At 43.4% G+C, this 22,965-nt stretch overlaps 1 protein-coding gene across 1 annotated transcript; it reads left to right on the forward strand.

The window, feature by feature from the left end:
• The first annotated feature begins 12,239 nt into the window (after positions 1-12,239).
• LOC120682014 (protein transport protein Sec24-like At3g07100) lies at positions 12,240-20,281 on the forward strand. Its single transcript, XM_039963732.1, has 13 exons — positions 12,240-12,406; positions 12,541-13,548; positions 13,633-13,771; positions 16,161-16,351; positions 16,454-16,561; positions 16,688-16,891; positions 17,031-17,262; positions 17,373-17,522; positions 17,608-17,764; positions 18,293-18,420; positions 18,512-18,834; positions 19,197-19,382; positions 19,581-20,281. Exons 2-13 carry the CDS (start codon positions 12,553-12,555, stop codon positions 19,806-19,808), a joined length of 3,042 nt encoding a protein of 1,013 aa, XP_039819666.1. The 5' UTR covers positions 12,240-12,406; positions 12,541-12,552; the 3' UTR covers positions 19,809-20,281.
• The last annotated feature ends 2,684 nt before the right edge of the window (positions 20,282-22,965 follow it).

Raw genomic sequence — 22,965 nt, forward strand, 5'->3', positions numbered from 1 at the left:
GGCGCAGCTACTGGAGGCTCTAGCACGGCTGTGGCGCAGCGGGACACGGCTCGCCACGGTGAGCTGGCCTGGCGGTACTCCGGCGAGTGGCGCCTCGCGCGGACAGGGGAGCACCGGGGTCTAAGTCGGACTAGAACTCATGCGCAGGCAAGGTAGGGGCACGGGAAAGCTCACTGAGGGGTTGCGGTGGACGGAGCTGCGGCGCAGGGTGGTCGTCGGCGAAGTCTGGGCGGTGGTCGCGGGCGGCGCTCGCGGAGAAGGTCGCTGCAGAGGTTGGAGTAGAGTACAGCGGGCCCGGGGAAGCTCCGGAGATCGAGGCGGAGCCGGTGCTCTCCTTGGACGGGGCCCTGGTGCGGCGGAGTGGCCGAATCCCGGCGGTGCAGAGCGGCGGCACGGCGGAGCTGTGCGGGGTCTATGAGCCTCGGCGTAGGGGCTGCGGGGTGGAGATGAGGACGCAGCGATCCGGGGGGGGGCTAATAAAGGGCAAGCCGGGGATCTCGGCGTGCCGGATAGGGAAGAGGGCTGCGGGATTTGCGGACGGGTATCACGGCCAGTTTGTTGCGCGAGCTGGCTGTGCGAGCGGATGGCGCGGGGAAGGCGATGATCCTGACCCGTGGGTCCGGCCGGGCAGCGAGGGGGGAGGCGACGCGCACGGGCTGGGCTGTGGGCGACTGACGAGCGGGGCCCGGATGCAGGCGAGTGAGAGCGGGCGCACTGGCTTGGGCTCGAGCGAGCGGGAGCGCGGGGCGGGTCGGGCCGAGTGGCGCGGGGCAGGCCGGGGAGCGGGCTGGGCAGGGAGAGCCAGCTGGGCCAGGTGAGGGTGGAAGCAAATGGGCCGCGGGAAAGAAAGGAGGTGGGTTGGGCTGTGGGGTTCTCGGGCCGGGTCTGGTTGGGTTTGGAGGCTGATTTCTTCTTTGGGTTTTTCTTTCTAATTTCTATTCTTCTCCTTTCTAAAACTAATTCAAACAAAGTTTGAATTCACATATGAATTTGAATTCAAACCACACTCAAATAAAAGTATGCACCAGCATGAATGCAACACAAATTTTTAAACTTAGACAAATTTTTAATTACTTGTGAAAAAAAAATTAAATTAAATGCCATACTAAACACAATAAACCTTAGAAATTTAAATAAAGCCAATTAAATTTATTATTAAATGCTGAAATTTAAATCAGGGTGTTACACAGGACGTCCGCGAGGGTTGGGTGAATGGGAGGTTCAGGAAGGGGGGCCTCATTGTTGTGGTTGGTATTGCCACCCGAACCATTAGCACCATCCCTCTCAGTTTCCGAACGCAACACCATCCTGTTAATAAACAAAACAGTTAGTGGTTAGGAATGAAAGATAGATGATACTCGATGGAAGGGTGGAAAAACAATGTGCAGAGAAAAATCTAACACACGATCCATGCAGGAGTAGTAACTCTAAGAGATAGAGCAGATTTGGTCCACTAAGATTAACCAGAACCAACTAGGCAAGATCTTGATAGCAGCACACTAGATTGATCAAGTACAGATTTTGAAATTAGAAGAGATAGTATGCATGCATGCGAGGTATGAATGCAACATGACGTCTCCTCACATCGTGAGCACGCCTTAATGTTCTAGCACTCACTCACGACCCGAAACAACCGCATTGCTCAGCAGCGCTACAACCCTCCTACTAGCACTTAGGACAATAGGTGATTTTCCACCTTCTCAACCCCGGTAGATGGCTCAAAAGGTTTCCAGCAGGTGAAAGGGTTTTCCTACGCTCCCGCTACTCATGAAGACAAGAGGGGTTAAGCATATCTTAATTAAACAAGTGAAGCAATAAGGGAGAATTAGCTCTAAGATGAACGAAGAAGGGTAGCATTTCACCCTAGGTTCAAATTTTTAACAAAAATAAATCTTAGTGGAAGTGATCAAATTTTATTTTACCCTCACCCTACTAAGCAAATTTTAGGTTCACTTTATGGAACCTCGGCTCTGATACCTGTTGTGAGAACCGCCCAATTTGCACTCGGTTTAGGTGAAAACTATTGATTAATCCATTAAGATGAGAGTTAACACGTGTCCATCTCTCGACACGCCACGTGTTAATCCACATCTTAGAGGCACTTAATCAACACAATTCATCTAAAACGACCGCAAATCCGGTAGTCCCGGTATGTGCTCTAACATACGGCCAGGATCCAGCATATGCACATACCGTTTACAATCAGATATGTCACCACAGAACCATAAAGAGCAATTTTACATTACCAAGTTCAACATAGGTTTAACATAGGAGGGTTCAAAATACTTTCAGCACAAGCCTTGGGCTCACGAAATTCATATTAAACAGAAACTTAAAGTTTATTGAATTTACATGCTCTCACGGAGCTCGACTACGATAAATATATACTAAGTTAATGATGCCTTGCTCAAGGACATCGTCACAGTCACCACGACCTACTCCTCCCCCGCGTTTGGATCAGCGGGGTAAAAGTGGCCGAACGCCACTTCGGACTCACCTGCAACTAGGTTTAGAAAGCAACCTGAGTACAAAAGGTACTCGCAAGACTTACGCGATTAAATAACAAGGATCATGCAATGACTCAAGTAAAAGCTTTAAGGTTAAATAATTATTGCAGTAGCATGAGCTCTCTAGACTATCACCTATCAGAATTAATTAATATTGCCCAAACCCCCATTAGATTTTAGTTAGTTAAGAGTATAACATATAATGAGTCACAAAGGTGCCATGAACCACTTCCAACCGAACCGAACTTTCTACGAGGAGTTCATGGGATAAAGATCTTGCTCATAACCGAGAGCGCGGCAATTCGAATTGATTAAAACCTTGCAAGGGTGCATGACGTAAGGACCATGCGACTCACCCAACTAGCCAGGTTGGATAAGGGGGTACTCGCGTCAACCGTTCCCAACAAGACTCAACCGTTGAGAGTACGCCTAGCTTGCGCGGAGAGTCACTTAGGTCCACCAGGGACACCCCTAAGCCTCTCTACATAGGCTCTTGGCCACGCATCTAGGACCGGGCCTCAATGATCAAGTCAAAGGAGGTAGTTGGCTCATCCGTACCATTATATTGGATATGTGGTAGCACGAAAAGTTGCTCAAAACCAACATCATCCATGGACGGTCCTTAATCGGTCCAAGCGGACTATGCCCAAGTGACTTCATTCTCTAGGCCCTACCATTCCGCTCGAACCTCAATACTACTGTGGCAGAACCGCCTAAATTATCCCGGCTCAAGTGCGCAGGCCATCACCATAAAGGCAACATTAGCTTAAACGCACTTCAAACGGAACAATTTTTGGTCTGTCGGGTAACGTCCCGATACAACCACCGATTCTAGGATCGAACAATCATACCCCGCACGAAGGCGAGTCCAGAGATATTACAACCACAAGTTTTGCATCACAGGTATAAAAGTTATTACAAACTAGTTCCAAAACATTATTACAAGTACAAACTTTAAAAAGCAGTTATACAAACCATAACTTTAACTTCAGAGTTTGAAAGCAGCGGAAAGAGACAACGATAGCTACAACATGTCGCAAAAGTATACCAAGCTAGCCCAAGCAAGGTATCACTCGTCATGGTCATTGCCGGCCGAAGACGAATCCCACTCTACAGACCAGCCAGGAGGCAAAGAGCAGGGATAGATCAAACTAGCGACCTGGTCCTCAAGACTCATACCTGAAAAAGGGTTTCAACAGCAAGGCCGAGTATTCTAATACTCAGCAAGACTTAACCGCCAACGGGTATATGTAGCCCACCTTAGCTAGACTATGCAAGGCTTTGTAAGGCTCTGGTTTTGCCTTTGCTGAAAAGCAATAAAGAGTAGGTCCTTACTTTCAAGTTTTAGCTTTCAAGATTCTAGTAGATTAACCATTCTATGTAAGCAACTACTATCCAATCATGGTGGAACTTCTAAGCAAACATCAAAATTGATCATAACATTGTTGCTCTTATTACTCTATGTGGCAGATCAATCAAGCAGTCTCATTTCATCGTGAGAGGCGGACGATTCTGAATCGAAATTCAACCTTGCAAGGATAAACCTAACACACACGCTTGAAGCACCGTCGAGTCACTTCCAAGCAACCGTTGACGTACCTTTCTTTCCGGCTTGTGGATAGGGTCACTCTCCCCGACTACAGGGCTCCAAGGTCCACCCGTGCCCGGTCCACCCTTGTCCCTTGAAGTCGTAGTGTTGATCAACAATAACATTTAAAAACCTATCTCTAAAGAGAGAGTGAAAGGTATATCCACTCCCCGGTCCAATCGGCTACTAGGCTTGCCGCGTACCATATTTACGGCATGTGGCTAGTACTTTCAAAAACTTAACCGGCACTACCACACACCGCGACCTTAGCAAGTTCATCAACACAGACGGGGTATCACATAAGGTCATGATATCGAACACAACCCCGTCCGTCGTCCTTATATTGATAACAGAAAGTAAACAACCAATTCCTATAAAGCTCGCGAGTGACAGGCAATCACTCGACTTTTACCGGTCCTATAAGCTTAGCAAGTAGTCGAACTCAGGTCTAATGTTCAGTACATAGGTTCCTAGGATTATGCATCTAGGTTTTCAATTCAAATCCTAAGAACTGTAAATGCACAAGTAAATAACAACAGTAAATGATAATAATTTGAAATATAGGTTATGTCCGGGGCTTGCCTTCTCGGTAGTTGCTAACTATTTCAGCTCTAGGCTCTTCCGAACTTTGGTCCGGGGCTTCAGTTAGTTCAACAGTGTTCACTTGAGCTTCGAGATCACCTCCGTCAGATTCTGGGATCAGCTCGTACGTCCCGTCCGATAAGGCAGTCGTGTCTATATGTAATGCAAGAACAACATTATAAACATACAGCAATCGTTTATAGAGTAGTTAAATACCAAATTTAACTACACAAAGCATCATGATCAACAACACAAATGAAGTTGACTAACTTCATAAACAAGTGGGGGTGATTTCCTATACAATTAAGTCATGGTTTGCAAATAAATCAACAACTCAGAGTACAAATAGTAATAAATTCTACCAAAATTACACTAAACAGAACATGAACATACTAAGCTACCCTGCAAAAATCATGCCAAGACATGTAGCCATTTAATCACAACAAATCATTTATTCAGACAACACCTAAAACAATCTTGAATTATACAGGTCAAACTAAAGAAAAGTAGAAGCTCAAAATTTAACAGGACGTTGACACAGTAAAGAAAAAGCTACTGTGAATTTTTCATGATTTTATCTACAGAGAAATAATTATGAGAAAATAAACAAAACAGAACAACAGATTATCAAGATTCATTTTTAGCTCCTGTTCTAGTCATGAACTGATGCTCAAACTTCCAGGACAAGCTAAGCTACTCAAAAAGAACATGAAGAAATAAATTCATGATTTATTATGAAAATAAACTATTTACTATAATTAAAGTCTACTTAACAAGGATTAAAACAAATAAATAGCTACACATAAGAACTGATCATGAAATTTTTATAGAAAAACTAGTGTCACATGAGTAAACTACCGTAAAAATGTCAGAGCAAGACAAGCTTTCAATCATCAGTAAAGAAAAAGACAAACAATTAGTCTTTAATTACCTAGTGACACAAAACCATTTATACAGCAAAAACTTTCAACAAACAATCATAATATTTTGATTCTACTGCAAAGATCTTTGTACAAGGACTCCAAAACATCAAGATTTGCCATTTTCTGAATTTCCTATGATTTTCTATGGAATTTCAAAGTTCACTGCAAAAATTACAAAGGAGTCCCTGCTGGCACTATTCATATGAGTCTTGGGCTATGCATAAAACCCCCCGGGTTGTCTTGAATTTGAACCCGAGGTCCTTGGCCGCAGGGGAAGGACAGGGGCGGCTCGGCCGGCCTAAATCCGGCAAGGGGGCTCACCGGAGTTTGGGGGAAAGTGGTGGAGAAGCACCACGGCGTCAAGAGGAACCCGTAGGTGGCTTTGGTTGGAGCAGGGATGGCCGGTGGTGGCTCGTCGGCGTGACAGTGGCGGCGGCGGAGGGGTGGCTCAGCGGTGGCGGCGCTCCGGCGACGGATTGGCGGGGAGAAAGGGCTGGGGAGCTAGAGCGGCTCCTGGCGCACCAGAAGGTGCCCGAAGTTGGGGTAGGGGTAGCCCGTAGCGGGCTGTCCGCGGCGGCCAGGGCACGCCGGCGGCGAGTTGTGGCCGGGGGCGGTGGTCCGGTGAGGGAGAGTGGAAGGGGTGGGGCCGAGGAGACTCAGGGGACCAAGGGGGTTCGATTCAAGGGTCTAACTGGGGAAGTGGAGGTTCGAGGTGGGCGCTCCACGGGGGCCGACGAGCGGCGGCGCAAATGGAGGGAAGGGGCGGCGGGATGCTGAAGCAAGGTTCTGCTGAGCGATTCGTTAGGCCGAGAGTGGAAGGAATAGCAAGGAAAAGGGCTCGGGGATGAGCTCGGCCGAGGAGAAGGCGAAATTGGGGACGGCGATGTGTTCCCGTGGGCGGCCGGCGAGGTGGCAGCCGCGCGAAGCTTCGGCGGAGGCGTGGCGAGGGAAGGGAGCTCCAGCGCGAGGGGTAGAGCGGCGGGGAACTCAGGCGCGACGCGTGGAAGCCACGAGGAGCAGGAGGTGGCGCGGGGGCGGCCCTCCACGGCGGGCGGTGCCGCGCTGTCGGTCGGCGGGGGTGAAACAGAGAAACAGGCAGGAGGAAGGAGAAAGAGGATTAGTTTGCAATTTCAGAAAATTCTAGGGACCTGAATGTAAACCAGTGATAACTTTTAATATAGGGCTCAAATGAAAAAGTGTCCAACATGAAAGTTGTTCCATTTTTCAAGATCTACAACTTTGATGTTGTGCAAAAATTTATTTGATCAAAGATTCAAGAGTTAATTTTGAAAACATGGAAAGAATTTTAAATTCCAGGAACTTTGTCTTTTTCAATGTATTTTCACTTTAAACATAGACTTAAAAGCAAAATTTGCTGCCATGTAATAAATGCTCTGAATTTTGCAAAAACACCCTCCACAAAAGTTATAAATGCATACTTTATTCAATATAACTGCAGAGAGGACCTTGCATAAAATCATAATTACACATATAACCTTTATATTTACCAAAAAGATCATTTTTCAAGCAATTCAAGCATATGATGCATAATTTGGTTCTAATTACCCTAAATTGGCTATTTAAAAACCTGGGCCGTTACAACTACCAGACTGTACCACCAAGCCGAACCAATGCGATCAAGGGTAAACGGTAAATGTGATCCTCCAAATTATTCCTGTCTAGCGAGCAATATAAATATTCTAAGCAGAGCTAAGCATCTAGTCAAGTTAAGTGATTAACTGACTAACTAGTGACAAGGACATGGATAACAAATCAAGAAAAGACAATGCATGAAGTTGGGTACAAGAATGCAATACATACATACTATATAACCCAGCATTACCCGGTGATATAACTAACTAACTCAGATTAAATAGGAGCAAGGAATCATACTTAGATGCTTGCCTTGGTTAACTTCAGGCTCGACCGTGAACTGGACTCTGGGTTCAGGCTCAACGGACTCGCCGGGCTCCACGGGTTCAACCTCCGACGGTTCGGTCACTATAATGCATGAATGCGATGCAAGAATTAAGAAATGGACTTATACGGCAAGCATAAATCATGAAATAATTTGAGAATGAAGAGGACAATGCAAGGAACCCAAGCAAATTGGTTTTGCAGCAAAACCATTTTCCTATAATTAATCAAAAATATATTAAGTTTTAGCTATTCAAAACAAGATAAAACAGAAAAGGCATGCAAACTTAACTAAACAAATCCAAGAAAATTAACACAGATACTAGGAAAGAATATAAAGGTAACAAAACTAGTTTCACCCTCTTATCACTTTCCAGGAAAAAGTTCTACACTAAACCATTTTCAGACGGAGCATAAGAAAACACGCTAAAACTTTAATAAACAGCAAGGAAACATATGAGCAAGTTACACCATTGAAAACTACACTTCACAAGGAGTCTAACAAAATTTGGTTTGGAATTTTTAGAGCAATATACAAATAAATAAGCATTTTAATCCATTTTGCAAGATAAAACTATAGATAAATTTACAGTAAAGTAACATGCAAAACAATATTTTTCCTAAGTAGATCTGAGCCATACAAACCCAACAAAACAAGTTTCATATTTTTTGGAGCTATACATGAATTTCTATGGATTTTGCAAAATTACAGACATATAAAACGTCACAAACCCTAGCAAAAATGCTAGATCCACACCAGGGCAGCCACCCCGGCCATCGACAGATGGGCCCAGGGGGCCGGGCGGCACCACCAGGCTGGGTCAAGGCCAAGGCTTGCCTTGACCCCGAGCCTGGGCGCGCCCACGCGTGCGGCGCGCTCGCCACGGCGTGACGTGCGCGATGCGCCGGCGCCGGCGGACGGCGGCGCGGCAAGGCGAGGTCGGAGGGGCTCGGGGCGGGGGCGCATGACGATAAGGAGGAGGCGGCGAACCTCACCGGCAAGGCGCAGCACGGGGAGCGGCGGTGAGGAGGGGGCGCGACGGCAGCGGGCGGCGGCGGGCGGCGCCGACAGCCCTACACGGCGAGGGAGAGGACCGGATTAGGAGGGGAATGGGTCGAGGACGACGAGGGGATGCTCCCCATGCGAGGAATCGGCGAGGGGCTCACCGAGAGCGGCGAATCGTGGCCGGCAGCAGAGCTCCAGGCGGCGACGGCAATGGCGGGGCGGCTCTGCTCGGCTCGAACTGAAGGAGGAAGAGGAGAGGTTGGGCGCGAGGATAAGGATAGGGATGGCACGAACGCCATGGAAGGCCGGGGAAGGGGGATGAATCACGCTCGACGGCCGGCGCATGGGGTTTACGAGCCTGTGCGTGGTCGTGGGATGGGCGCGGCTTGCCGTGGCTCGCCTGTTGATGCAGGGCAGGGCGGCGCGTGGCACGAGGATGGCCGGTGGTAGGGCTGACACGCGGCACGCCGCGATGTGCGCCACGGCAAGCACACGCGCTCAGCGCAGGGGTCGTGACACCGAGGAGCGACGAGAGGGGCGTGGACGCAGCGGCGCGGGGCACGGAGTGCAGCGGCAGCACGACGGCTTTCCACGCGGAGCAGAGGAGCCGCGGGGCAAAGCGGAGTGGACGACCGGGCGCGGTAGGGAGCGACGGCGCGCTCAGCGCGGAAGGAAAAAGAAGAAGATGGAGGCGTGATCGACATGGACAGAGGAAAACTATGGGCGGGTATGCGGAGGTGCAGCGACAAAAAAATTCGTTATTTGGCAGAAACAATCCCTAACTCTCAATTTCTATGGGTCTCCACCTTTTCTCCCCTCCCCTCCACCTGACAGGTGGGTCCAGCGTGAGGAGTACAGCGGGCCCGATATTGGTGAGAAAATTTTTCAATTACTTTCGATCTTTATAGTATAGATAGATCATTTAGTTTTCTTCCATTAAAATATTCCCTGTATCTATGATCTTTTTCCCTCTATTTTTTTCGAGGATACTACATTCTCTACTATGTTATTTTTATACTAACTCCCGAGATCCTCCTTACTCTTTTATAGTTTATTATTACTCTTTTTATTTTTCGGTTTTCTTCTTTCTATTCCCTTCTCTTTCATTTGTTTCCTTCTCCTTTTTGCTTATTCTTGATGTTATCATTTCTTTTTTCTTTTCCTTTTTAGTGATCTAACTTTTATTTTATTGTATTTTCTATTCTTTTTATTGCTATCATACTCCCTCCATTCTCTTTTGATAGTTCTATATTTATTCTCTTTTGATAATCCTATTTGGGTTGATATCTTGGGAATAATATGGATGCCCCTTTGATTCCCATGTAAAATAACTTCTCTAGAAAAAAAGATTAGTGCATGTATATGATAACATCGAAAACGAGGAGTCATAATTAATGTGATGAGCAAGGTGCTTCTTCTTGGTCATTGTACCAAGATGGAATAGGACTATTAAAAGAGAATAGAGGGAGTATTTCTTACCCTTTTATTTTCTCCCCTTATTTATGTCTTATGTTTTATACTTTTATTCTTTGCTAGTTGATTTAGGGGTGGGCACTTGGGTAACTCGAAAGTTTCAGGTTGAGTAATTCGAGTTTTAGGGATTTCGGAGTTTCAAAATTACTACTCAAAATTTGTCTAAAAATAGAAGAACCCGACAGTTTGGGAACCCAAAACTTCGGGTATTCCCAAACTACCCAAGAATATGTGAGATTGCTTCAAAAATTTATATCATCTTTGCATGAATAAAAAAGAAACTAAAAACAAAAATAGTTAATAGTAATAAAGCCGCACAACAAGTTAACAAGCTTGCAAAACAAAGGCAGTAGATATCACATCGGCTAAATTGCAGTAGGCTATCTAATTATATAATATTTTACGTAAATTGAAATGTGCCAGTCAGACGGCGAGGAGACGGATGTCACCTACTGGCTATTGCTCCACATGGTAGCGCGTGATTGACTAAAGGTATAAAAAGTCATAAATAGCCCATTTTCTCTTTTTAATTCAGAATTAAAACTTGTAACTAGTATTTCTCCATCATACAAACTCCGTTTTTGATGATTCATTTTCGTAATTTTATCTAAAATCACTCTCTTCCATTTAGTTGTGTTCTTTTTCAAGCTACATACTATTTCCAGATCTTTTACATATCGCTTTGTTTCTTACACCTAAGTATAAAAATTAACAAAATTATTTTGCATAGCAATTGCAAATATAACTTTATATTTTGTAATTCTAAGGTAAATTTGAGAGTTTGTCCAAATTTGAGGTGTATATGAGTTCAAAAGTATTATTGAGCTATACAAACTTGATAATTTGTGTTTAGTTATAGGAAACTATGTGGGAGATGTATTCATTTATACCGTTTAATTTTAATGTTTACCTTTGCCACCTTTCTTTTAACTTGCAGACATCAGATAAAAGAGAGAATACAGATTACATCAAGTCGTTGTTCTGACTAAGTGCTTTTGCTTTTAAAATACAAAAGAAAATATCCTTTCTCTTGGGACCGTTTTGCATTTATAAAATGGCTAGGAAATTCCATTGAGGGTGTCAGCAGGGTCGACTTTTTAGGAAAAATATAAGTGCTGAGAAGATTGGTGGGGCCTGTGGTTTTCTACTTGTTAGATGGATTACCCAGTGAATGTTGATATTTAATTTAATATACCATTTTATCACATACAACATTAAACAAGTATTAATTTTATTTCTTGCGTAAGACTAAGTTTTTAGCTATATTAAATAGATAAGGGATTGGACGAGATTTTTTTTTCTCATGTTGCAACCCACGGCAGCAGCCAAATATTTGGGTGGCACAGTAAATTTTGACGTGGGTATAGGCGGACACTTTTATAATTGGTGCGGTGAAAAAAAAATTAATTTATGGCAGAACCATTTTCCTTCCCTCCAATTTTTTTTGCTACATCCAGATTCCTGTCAAACCGGCCTTACATGTGGGCCAGTTCGTCGTTTTTTGTGAGAGGTACATGTGAATTAGATTCAATTTATATCTTAATTATGCAATTTAGTTCATTCTACCCTATAATATAATTTGTCTTCTTTATTTATCTATACACAAGTTGAAGTTTAATTTCAAATTTTGCATGCAATAGTGGATATCATATCACAATGCATATGAAAAAAATTAGTTCATATAATTTTGAACTCCAAAGATTAATTTATTATTAAATATCCTAACCTATCAAAATTGATAAAAAAATATGAAGTATTTTTGTAAAATGTGTTATGATGTGTATTATCATCTTGTAAAACTTCGGCTTAAGACTCCACCAATGCATGAAAAAAAGATAAATTGTATTAGGAGGTAATTGAACCAAAGTACATAGTTAGGGTAAAATGAACCAAACTTAGAAGGTTATTCAAACTTTGACTACAATTCAGAGAAGTAATTTAGATTTTTTTCTGTTATGGTATATAGATATGACATCAGTTTATTAAGTTAGCGTATATCGACATTAGGAGTAAACCAATGCCGATTGCTGAAATCAAGAGAAAAACTAATCACTATATAATGAATATCCGTGGAATTTATAATATGAGTGATTCTATGATGAGTAGTTTGTACAATGTTCGGAGACTCGTCCCTAGTTTGATCCGGGAACGAAGGAAAAGAGTCCAAACGTTTTTTTTTCGTTGAATTTGATTGAATCGGAGTAGATTTGATTGAGGAGGAGGGGAACTGGGGCTTGCGACAGACGAAGCCGGCACACACTCACAGGTCTGTATTTTCTTCGTTTATTAACCCTCGCTCGCGTCGCGTCCTCCGCATCCGGCTTCTGCTGCCCCCGGCGCCCGCGTCTGCCCCACCCGTCGGCGTGCTGGTCGCCGTTGCCGCCGGAGCGCCGACTCGCCGCCGATCCTGGTACGCCTCCCACCCAATCTAAATGCTCCCTCCAGATCCGGCCGCGCCGGCGAGATCCGAGCGGCGAGCACGCGGATCACGCGCATAAAAGGGTTCTCATCTCATCTCCCTTCCGCCGCCGCCCGATCCCGCAGGTGTTCGACGCGATGCAGCCGCCTATGGGGAACGAGAGGCCGCCGCCGCCAGGCCGCCCTGTCTCAGCTTTCGTGCCCGGCGCCGCCGTCCCGCCTCCACCTTTTGCCGCCGGTGGTCCGTTCGTCCCGCCGCCACGGCAGGGAGCGCTGCTGCCTCAGCCTGGTGCTGCGGCACCCCCTTTCGGGGCAGCGCAACCCGCGGCAATGGGTGGCTACAGGGGTCCACCGCCGTCCCAGGTTCCCTTTGCTGCCGCGCCACCGCCTCAGCGGCCTTTCACCTCCGCACCGCTGCCTCAGGGCCCTTTCACCTCCGCGCCGCCATCTCAGGGACCCTTTGCCTCTACTCCACCGCCTCAGGGCCCCTTCACCTCGGCTCGACCATCTCAGGGCCCCTTCACCTTGGCTCCACCGTCACAGGCCCCCTTCGCTGCTGGACCACCGCCTCAGGGCCCCTTTGCTGCTTCTGCACCGGCACCTTTTCGGCCCCCACCATCGTCGTCCCTTGGGCAGCCACAATCTCCCACAGGAGGTTCTTTGCCTGCACTGAATTATGTGAGGCCACCACCACTACAGTCGCAAGGGTTTTACCCTGGTGCACAGCCTGTGAACCACCAATTCCCAATGTCAAGGCCAGCATTTCAACAGCCAGTGCATACCATGCCACCCCCGCCGATGGGACTGACTGCCTCGTTTGGTAACCAGGCAGCATATCCGAGTGCTGGGCCTCCAGTTGGAGGCACACTACAGAGCTTAGTGGAGGACTTCCAGTCGTTAGCACTGAGTTCAGCGCCAGGGTCGCTTGACCCTGGCGTTGATGTAAAAGCGCTGCCAAGGCCATTGGATGGTGATGAGGAGCCAGTTAAGCTTTTGGAGGCATACCCATTGAATTGCCACCCGAGGTACTTCCGGCTAACAACCCATGCGATTCCGGCATCTCAGTCATTGGTCTCCAGGTGGCATTTGCCCCTTGGGGCTGTGGTACACCCTCTTGCAGAATCACCTAATGGGGTAATGAACTAACAAGCTCTTTCATTATTTCTACTTTCCAGCAAATGGGCTCGTTTCTTGACATGCTTGTTTCCCATTACTCAGGAGGAAGTGCCAGTTATCAATTTTGGGTCAGCAGGTGTCATCCGTTGTCGAAGATGCAGGACATATATAAATCCTTATGCAACATTTGCAGATGCTGGAAGGAAATGGCGCTGCAATCTTTGCACCTTGCTCAATGATGGTAATATCCTGAACTTCAGCTTGAGTACAATTTTGTGTGTTGTGAAATGGTTGACAAAGATCATACTGGTACTCAAATGACTGTTATGTCTGATTACTATTGATTTCAACCAGCCATCATCTTTTCCCAAAAAGGTGTAACTGCTTATGACATTTTGTGGTATGGATAGGAAAGATTATTTCATTACTTCGAATGACACGGTTTGGATGCATAACTACTAACGACCTTTCCTCAATTTCCCTTCTACTATGTTCTTCTTGATGTATTGTGATGAACTAGTGTAGTGTACCACCATCCACTCCAAAATAATAAGGTGTATAGTTTTCTCTCCGCTTTCCAATGTATAAGGGGCATGCTGACCTTTTACCTTCTTCTCCCTCACTTATTACCTCCTTGCTCACCTAGATATGCTCACTGGCTGTTCTTGCATGTCCCCAACGTGATTAAATTAAATAGGGGGTCCTTGCTTATTTCCTTCTCTATTTCTCTTGGTTTCACACCCGTCTTAGTTCTTGTGCCTATAGAGAACAAGCCCTATAATTTGAAACGGAGGAAGTAAAACTTTGTAAGAGGGAAAAATTATGATGTAGAACTGTTTACATGAAAACTTTACTGTAGGATTGGCAGATGAAATATTCTGGCCATGCTATAGAGGACGGGCCTTTTTTTAGCAGCATCCAATAGCCAGAGATGCAAAACTTTTTTTAACCTGAAACATGTGGAAGGGATAGGGTACTTTTTTCTTTCTTTTAAAAGTTCTATTCGCAACTAAATATTCTGTCGCTATTATTCCGATGGTAACAGCAGTCATCTATTAATACTACATGAAAGTTCCAGTGAGAAAGAAAAGAAGAAACTGTTTAAGAATTTTGGTAACATTAAGCTTGGTTTGGTTCAGTTGATGTACTATTTCGGAATTTCTGTAACATTAAGCTTGGTTTGGTTCCAGTAGATGTATTGTTTCATCACGAATTGCTATGGCATAAAAGGTCCTTCCAGGGTTTAATCTTTCTGAACTTATTTATTTCATTAGAAAACTTATTTATAAGTGCAGTCTTGAGAAATGAGAAATCTCATCTGTCTAGAACATTGTGCTTCACAGCTCGTATTGTTTTGTTTTCAAGCCTATTAATTATGATGATTACCTAGCAGCATATTCTTTTCCTATTAACTATAATAATGAGATAATAGGCACATGCATTCCTGTAACTGTTGATGGCTGGGATAGTTTGCTGCTATTAGATATGACAAGTGGCAGGATGTCAAAGAAATGCTTGACGCTTTGTGCGTTCTATAATGCTAGTCATTTGGCTGGGTTTGGGAATAAATACAGCAGGGGCCAAAATCTAATGAATTCTGCAGAAATTAACTAGTTGTTTTCAAGACAATTCAAACAACAAATCATATACCTAAGGGGGGAAATTCAAATCAAACTTTGACCTCTGCGTTGATCTTCAGATTGCACCCTGAACTATAAAAACAATTATTTTCAACTATAAAAACAATTATTTTCAACCTAAACATTGCAATATCATTCAATTAACAGGAGGGCATGGCCAATTGTGGCCACAGGAAGATCCAAGCTGTGCTATTCCAGACCTGCCTTTCTATAGGATTCCTTTATGCTAGCTTATGCTTATCATCATAATGTAGAGCTTACATCGGCCCTGTTTGGTTTTCTGCGCTAGGGAATACTAGAAAACTTTGACCGCTAATTATGGTGTTAAACAAAGTCAGTTTACAAAACCAACTTCAGAACCCCTGCGCTAGGAACCCTGAAGAATCTAATGAGGCCTTTGACCGTGTGATTAGAGGATAGTTACTGTAGCATCGCTGTAGCTAATCGTCGATTAATTACCGTCATTAGATTCGTTGCGAAAAGTTATACTCATCCCTGAAAAGATTTTGCAAATAGACTTCATTTAGCACTCCATGCATGCGAGATTTCTTTCTCGGCTTGTGTGCGCTAGAAAGCCCTAGTGCGAACCAAACAAGGCCATCATTGGCTGTAACATCATGTCCATCCTAGCTTGACATGCACTCCACAATGGTGGTAAAAATTGTTCCGGGGAGTCTTGAAATTGAGCTATGAGGTTATAATAGCTTGTATTATAGTTCAATATTTTAGGATGTATTTTGAGATCAAAGGAGCTAGCATGCCATAGTTGTGGTGTTGCTTCTGTGCAAGAGGTATTTTGCTTTATTGTATCCTTAATTGTAGGAGAAAGGAAAAATGATTGTAAATGAGTTATTCGTCAGATTTAACTATTCTGCATAGAAATAGTGCCGGAAGACAGACTCTTCTTTCATACAATTTTCATCCTGGGCTATACTAGCAAGGTTCTCCCATGAGCTGCTTTATGAAAACTCATGCTTTCCTTTCCTGCAGTTCCTGGAGAGTACTTTTGTGCTCTGGATGCTAGTGGCAGAAGGTATGATACTGATCAAAGACCTGAACTCTCTAAGGGAACAGTAGAGTTTGTTGCTCCGACAGAATATATGGTGCGGCCACCAATGCCACCTTCCTATTTCTTTCTTATTGATGTGTCAGTATCTGCAGTTCGAAGTGGATTGCTTGAGGTATGGTTTTGTCTGTTTCTTTATTTTTTAATATTACCGAGTACCATCTTCTTTTACCCTTAACAACTCACAATATTACTGTCTTATATGCCCTTTTTTTAGGTTGTTGCAAAGACAATCAAATCATGCCTTGATGAACTTCCAGGCTTTCCGCGAACACAGATAGGATTCTTAACCTTCGACAGCACCTTGCATTTTCATAACTTCAAGGCATGCCCTACATCTTAGTCATTCTTCATCTCAAACTTGCACCTTTTGTTTCGCAATATCTCATTAATTTTGAATGTCAATTCATGTGTCACATTGAAATAACCCGTATTTTCGTTCTTGTATCAGTCTTCTTTGTCACAGCCTCAAATGATGGTTGTTGCTGATTTGGATGATGTTTTCCTGCCATTGCCTGATGACCTCTTGGTTAATTTGGTTGACTCCAGACATGTAGTCGAGTCATTTCTCGATAGCTTGCCAAATATGTTCCATGACAACGTAAATGTTGAGTCTGCTCTTGGTCCAGCACTTAAAGCAGCATTCATGGTTATGGTATGATTCTTATTTCTACTCTATTCATATCATATTTGAATTTGAGAATTATCATTAAAATACATATTTAGTTATTCCTATATACCTTTATTTCCCTATTTTCGCACCAAATCATGACAAATATGGGATCCCTTTGTAGAGTCAAATTGGGGGGAAGTTGCTTGTCTTCCAGAGTACATTGCCATCTCTTAGTATTGGTCGTTTGAGACTTCGGGGAGATGATGTACGTGCATATGGAACGGATAAGGAGCATACTCTGAGGGTACCAGAAGATCCCTTCTACAAACAAATGGCTGCTGAGTTCACGAAAAATCAGATTGCAGTGGACATATTCTCTTTCAGCGAGAAGTACTCTGATATAGCTTCCTTAGGTGAGAATTTGCTTGCAGAATGTCTGTATTAATGTACCTTTGCTTTTTTTTTGCAGTGCTATATTTCTTATGCTATATATAAAATCTATGCTATATATAAAATCTTGTAGGATCTTTGGCAAAATATACTGGTGGTCAGGTGTACCATTATCCATCATTCCAGGCAGCTACACATGGGGACAAACTTAAACATGAGCTTAGTAGAGACCTTACACGAGAGACTGCCTGGGAATCTGTTATGCGTATCAGATGCGGAAAAGGTTCATCCACAGCTACATTTATCTTCATTTCTTAATTTCTCTTTGGTAGTTTATGATTCCATCTAACTCACATCTATTTTTTTAGGGGTACGGTTCACAACATATCATGGTCATTTCATGCTAAGATCGACAGACCTGTTAGCCCTTCCAGCCGTTGACTCTGATAAAGCTTTTGGAATGCAACTATCTCTAGAGGAGACCTTAATGACCACCCAGACTGTATACTTTCAAGTGGCACTGCTGTATCCTTTCCTCTGAATCTGATTTTATACTACCATTATTGCTTTACAAGCATTCTTCTGCTCATCCCTTAATTCTAGTGCGAAAAATCATTGTTATAGATGACAATTTTAACATCACATATCACTCCTTCAAATTGCCATTAGCAAAAGGCTGTTTGGTAGCAATTAGTTTGGTGACAGTGTAGTATCTTATTGGAAGTACTAAAAATCTATGCTAGAGTGCCTAAACTGATAATGCTAAACAGTCCAAACCCATTTGTTTAGCCAAAAAGTGGTCTACATTTCCGTTTAATCATGCTCAATGACCTTTTAACACAGTTGGTCACCATGTAGTGTTTGTATATGGTTTCATGAGCCAAAAGGCCGTTTAGGGGAATAATGATTGTCTGTTGGTGCCTTTTTTTTTTGGTATCACACAATGTTGTTAGCTGTATGTTGCACATAGTGCACATACTTTTTGTTCCTTTTTTATGTTTGTAGAATATTATGCATGCAGTTGATGCTTCTTGTGTTCTTAATAACCATTAGATACACATCTTCCTCCGGTGAAAGGCGTATCAGGGTCCACACAGCAGCTGCACCTGTGGTCACAGATCTTAGTGAAATGTATCGTCAAGCAGATACTGGTGCCATTGTCTCATTGTTGGGTAGAATTGGTTAGTAATATATGAACGCCCTTCCTCTTTTAAAATTTCATTATACATGTTATATGGTTATTACACACTATTGATTATTGCAATCCTGCAGCGGTTGAAAATTCTCTGTCTGATAAGCTGGACAGTGTCCGACAGCAATTACAGTTAAAGCTTGTGAGAAGTTTGAAGGAATACCGAAACTTATATGTTGTACAACACCGGATAGGAGGGAGACTGATTTTTCCAGAATCTCTAAGATTTTTGCCATTATACATCCTGGCCATCTGCAAATCTCTTGCCCTCCGTGGAGGTTACGCAGATGTCTCTCTTGATGAAAGATGTGCTGCTGGTTTCAGCATGATGATACTGCCTGTAAAAAGGCTGCTCAACTTTGTCTATCCTTCGCTGTACAGAGTTGATGAAGTATTAACAATGGTATGTTGTTCCCACAAAGCTGATTTGGATGCTTTTAGCCAGTGTGGTGGTTGTAGATTTGCCATGTCCAAATCACTCAAATCAAATCTGACGTGAACAAAAAATGATTCTACTGTGGCTGCTTGCACAACATCTGTTTAGTCTGTTGAAATCCTAGTAATAATGCTTTTAATTTTAAAATGAAGTTTCGTTGATATTGAAAACGTGATAGAGAAGCTTCAGGAATTATAAGCGTTATAATTGAATTATGATATATCTATTTGGTGAGCTATTTTCCTGGTGTATTTGTAGTCAATTCTGTCTTATGTGTGGTTCAAGCAAGTTTACCAAACACTAATCAAAACTATCTTTGAATTTTGCAGGAACCAAACAAGATTGATACTTCATTGAAGCGGTTGCCATTAACAATGCAGTGTTTACATACAGGAGGTTTGTACCTCCTTGATGATGGCTTCAATTTTATTGTGTGGTTAGGTAGGATGCTCCCACCTGAACTTGTGAGCAACATTCTTGGAGTCAGCTTGGCAAACTTCCCTGATCTATCAAAGGTACACCTTTCCTACTCTGTAATGATACTGGCTAAAGATTGTACACCTCTGTTCTCTTAAAACAATGTTTATTTCAAATTCTTCCATGTGAACTGTCATTTTTCCCTATAAATGCTCTTGTATGAAAATTTACTGTAGATGTGTAGTGTACCACATTATTTTGGTTTGCATGTGCATTAATGTAAGGGTACATTGCAGATTCAGTTGAGAGAATGTGACAATGAGTTCTCGAGAAATTTCATGAAAATACTAAAAAACCTGCGGGAAAAGGATCCTTCTTATCAGCAGCTATGCCGAGTGGTGCGACAGGGTGAACAGCCAAGAGAAGGCTTTCTGATGCTATCTAACCTTGTTGAGGACCAGATGGCTGCAACAAGCAGCTATGTGGATTGGATACAACAAATTCACCGTCAAACACAAAGCTAATTATGATGAAGGAACAGGAAGCTATGCTTGAAATTTTTGCCTTAGTGTAAACTGCTGCAGAATGTAGATTCAGTTGCTGCCAGTTCCTAATCATTCTCGCAACACCATGGCAGATCAAATTTGCAAGCCAGTGGTCCAGTATGTCTCCTGTAAGCAGCATTTGACTGGTGAACAAAGATTTTACTGTTAATATTTGTCGTTGTGATTATTCTTCCTTTTTTTTTTCCAGAGTGAGAATACAGCTGTTGTATCAGAATAAGTAGGCAACATATACCATTGGTATATTATACAACTGGGGTCGTATAGTGACCTGTGCGTATCTTAATTGTGTTATTTGCTGTTCAGAATTCTAGTCGGGTTCAATTAATTAGCATTTGGGTTATCAGAAGTTCACTGTGTAAATTCATTTTTGGCTGAGTCTGGTGTACCGGGACGGATCATATCTTTTAGTATTGTTTCCAGTTTGGACAGCATGATCTTTTCAGTTTTGTTTGGACCACAATTATCTTTTAGTATTTCTTTCCAGTGTCTACAAATTTTTCTAATCAGTTTGGAGAAATTGTTTATATCTCTCTCTTATCTCTTGTACTAAAAAAGTTTAGCAGAGGGTGACTGCGTCGTGCGATGTAAATGCTGTCGGATAACGGGCTGCTCTGTCAGATCCTCCCGCATGATGGTCAAATGTGGTACCTGCGCAGACTGCCAACACCTGCGCGGCTGACTGCGCATGCCGCCGCAGCGCGGGGAAGCTAGTGTCGCGATGCCGCTGGCCACCCTCCTCTCGCTGGCTTCCCACTAGTGGCACGCCCTTGCGACTCATATGAGAGGTAACCGCGTCGTCTTCCCCATATGGGAGTGGATTATTGGGGGGGGGGGGGGGGGGGGGGGGGGGGGGGTTGTGATCGTACAATCGTACTTCATGCGTTAATATGCAGTTCAGTGCCTGATTTTGTGCAGACCTCGAGGATTTATGGACATTGGGCAAGTTGATAAGAACTTTGTAGATGATGAAGAGCCGGCAAGTGAAGCCATTGTGAGAATGGCCATTGGTGAAGTTAGATCAACAGAAACTCCACCACAACCTCAAGGTTAAGAAAATGAAGTAAACAATTCAAGTTTTCAATTGTAAGACAGCTGAACCTCTTTGGGGCAGCTGACCCTCCTCATCCCGGCTGAACCAGTTACACTCAGCTGGGCCGACCTTAGACTTCAGGTTTTAATACTCCTGGCCAAATCTCTAAACGGGGTTTCCTTATCTCTGCTAGCGGTACTCACCCACCGTCAAATATGCATCACTAAGCTCTACGAAAGTGCATCTAGGCCCCAATGAGTTTTGGTGAGTTGAATGACAACATGATTAAAGAACTAATATTTTTGTTTGATATATCACTACTACAGAATTCTTTTTGCAGGCGGGCAAAAAGGCCTTTTCGAGGCGGGCAGCCCAACTGCCTCGGAGCCATCGTCATGGTTAATGGAGGCGTTTACGGAGGCAGGCAGACAACCGCCTTGGTTAATAGTTTAACCGAGGCGGGCGGTTTAAGACAACCGCTTCCCGTTAATATACATTAATGGAAGCGATTCCCCTAAAATGACTGCCTCGGTTAATATTTTTAATTGGGGCGAACATCTTTAACATGACTGACTCCGTTAAGGTTTTTCAAAAAAAAAGCATATTTGATTTTGAATTTGAAATCGAATTTGAAAACCAAATCAGAATACACGCTTACGAAAGGGTAAACACACATATTACATCCATTTATGTGTTGATCCCATTTACATAGTATTTCATATTGTATTTCACAAATATATTACATCCATTCAACATAGCATACATGTTCAAATGATTACAAAAGCTATGGGCATCTAATCGAGTTCCGGCAGCTTGTAGTCCTTCATGTTTAGTTGGGTTCTCCAGTTGCATAGTCTCACGAACTTGTCGTCTGTTGCTAGCTCATTCTCATCATAGAAGCAGGTACCCCCAACATGACAACATTGGTTAGTGACAAACTTACAAATGTCAGATATTGTTTGGTTGATGCTTGTCTTTTCCACCCTTGACCTGCACTACCATCCTATGGATTTCTTGAGCTGTCGCCAGCTTTTGTGGTAACTTTCGCAAGTCCCGAGGTACACACAAGTATAGTATTCATACAATACTGACTTTGCAGGTTGCTTCGCGCACTGCATTCATGTAAGACATAGTCATTAAGACACATAGATTGCATGCACAATGTAGTAGCACATAAGCTTCTTCATACGTATCAGGAAATCTCGCCTCAAGCTCAGTTTTGTGCCATAACTCAAGCTCAGTTTTGTGCCATACTTCTGCTTCTTGCTCTCGGACCTCCGATCATAACAATCGGGGTCTTCCACGTATTTCTTGTAAGCACTGTATGCAAACCACTAGTGTCAACAACAAATTCGATATATACTTTAAGTGCATAAGGAATTGTGTCGTCACTTACTATCACAGACAATATTCGAAATCCTTATACGCCTCCTTGTTCGTATGGCGCAAGGAGTCGAATATGACAGCCTTTCCATCCTGAGGATAGATGACAAATACAACCTAGTGGCCCATGATTCCCCTTCTACACAATTGAAATAATATAAATCTCAATACTTAAAACATGAAAAATGGTGAACCCAATATCTATTGCAAGTATCATTTTAACCTACCCGAATTGGTGCGTGGCAAGGATACACCCATTGTTCTAGACCTTATTCATGGCTCTTAAGATGTACTGTCCTTTTCTATACATATCTCATCTCGCATTTTTATTCGGACCTCCACTCGCTGCAGACCAATCAAATTCACTAGCCTTGGGTGTTGTTGACACTATTTTTTGACATGTGTCAAGGAAGATGATTTAATGAAGGAAAGGTTGCTGATTTGAAAGAAACCAAAAGATGTACAGGATTGGAATCAGCCGATGGAGCGCGTCCGGTGGACCAGAGGAATATTCCATGAAGATGCTGATCCGCTCATTCAGGTAATCGGCCGATAAAGAGTTGCCGATGAAGTCAGGAAGAAAGAAGGAAGCCCGAACTCTACAAGGATTCTGACGATTCGGTTGTAATCTTTAAGTAGTTTGTTTTTAGAAAGTCTTTTCTTTTTGATCAAGTAATATGTTTGCCGTAATCGGCTAAGACT

This window comes from Panicum virgatum, chromosome 7N (assembly GCF_016808335.1).
Source record: "Panicum virgatum strain AP13 chromosome 7N, P.virgatum_v5, whole genome shotgun sequence".
In the NCBI taxonomy this organism is placed as follows: Eukaryota; Viridiplantae; Streptophyta; class Magnoliopsida; order Poales; family Poaceae; genus Panicum; species Panicum virgatum.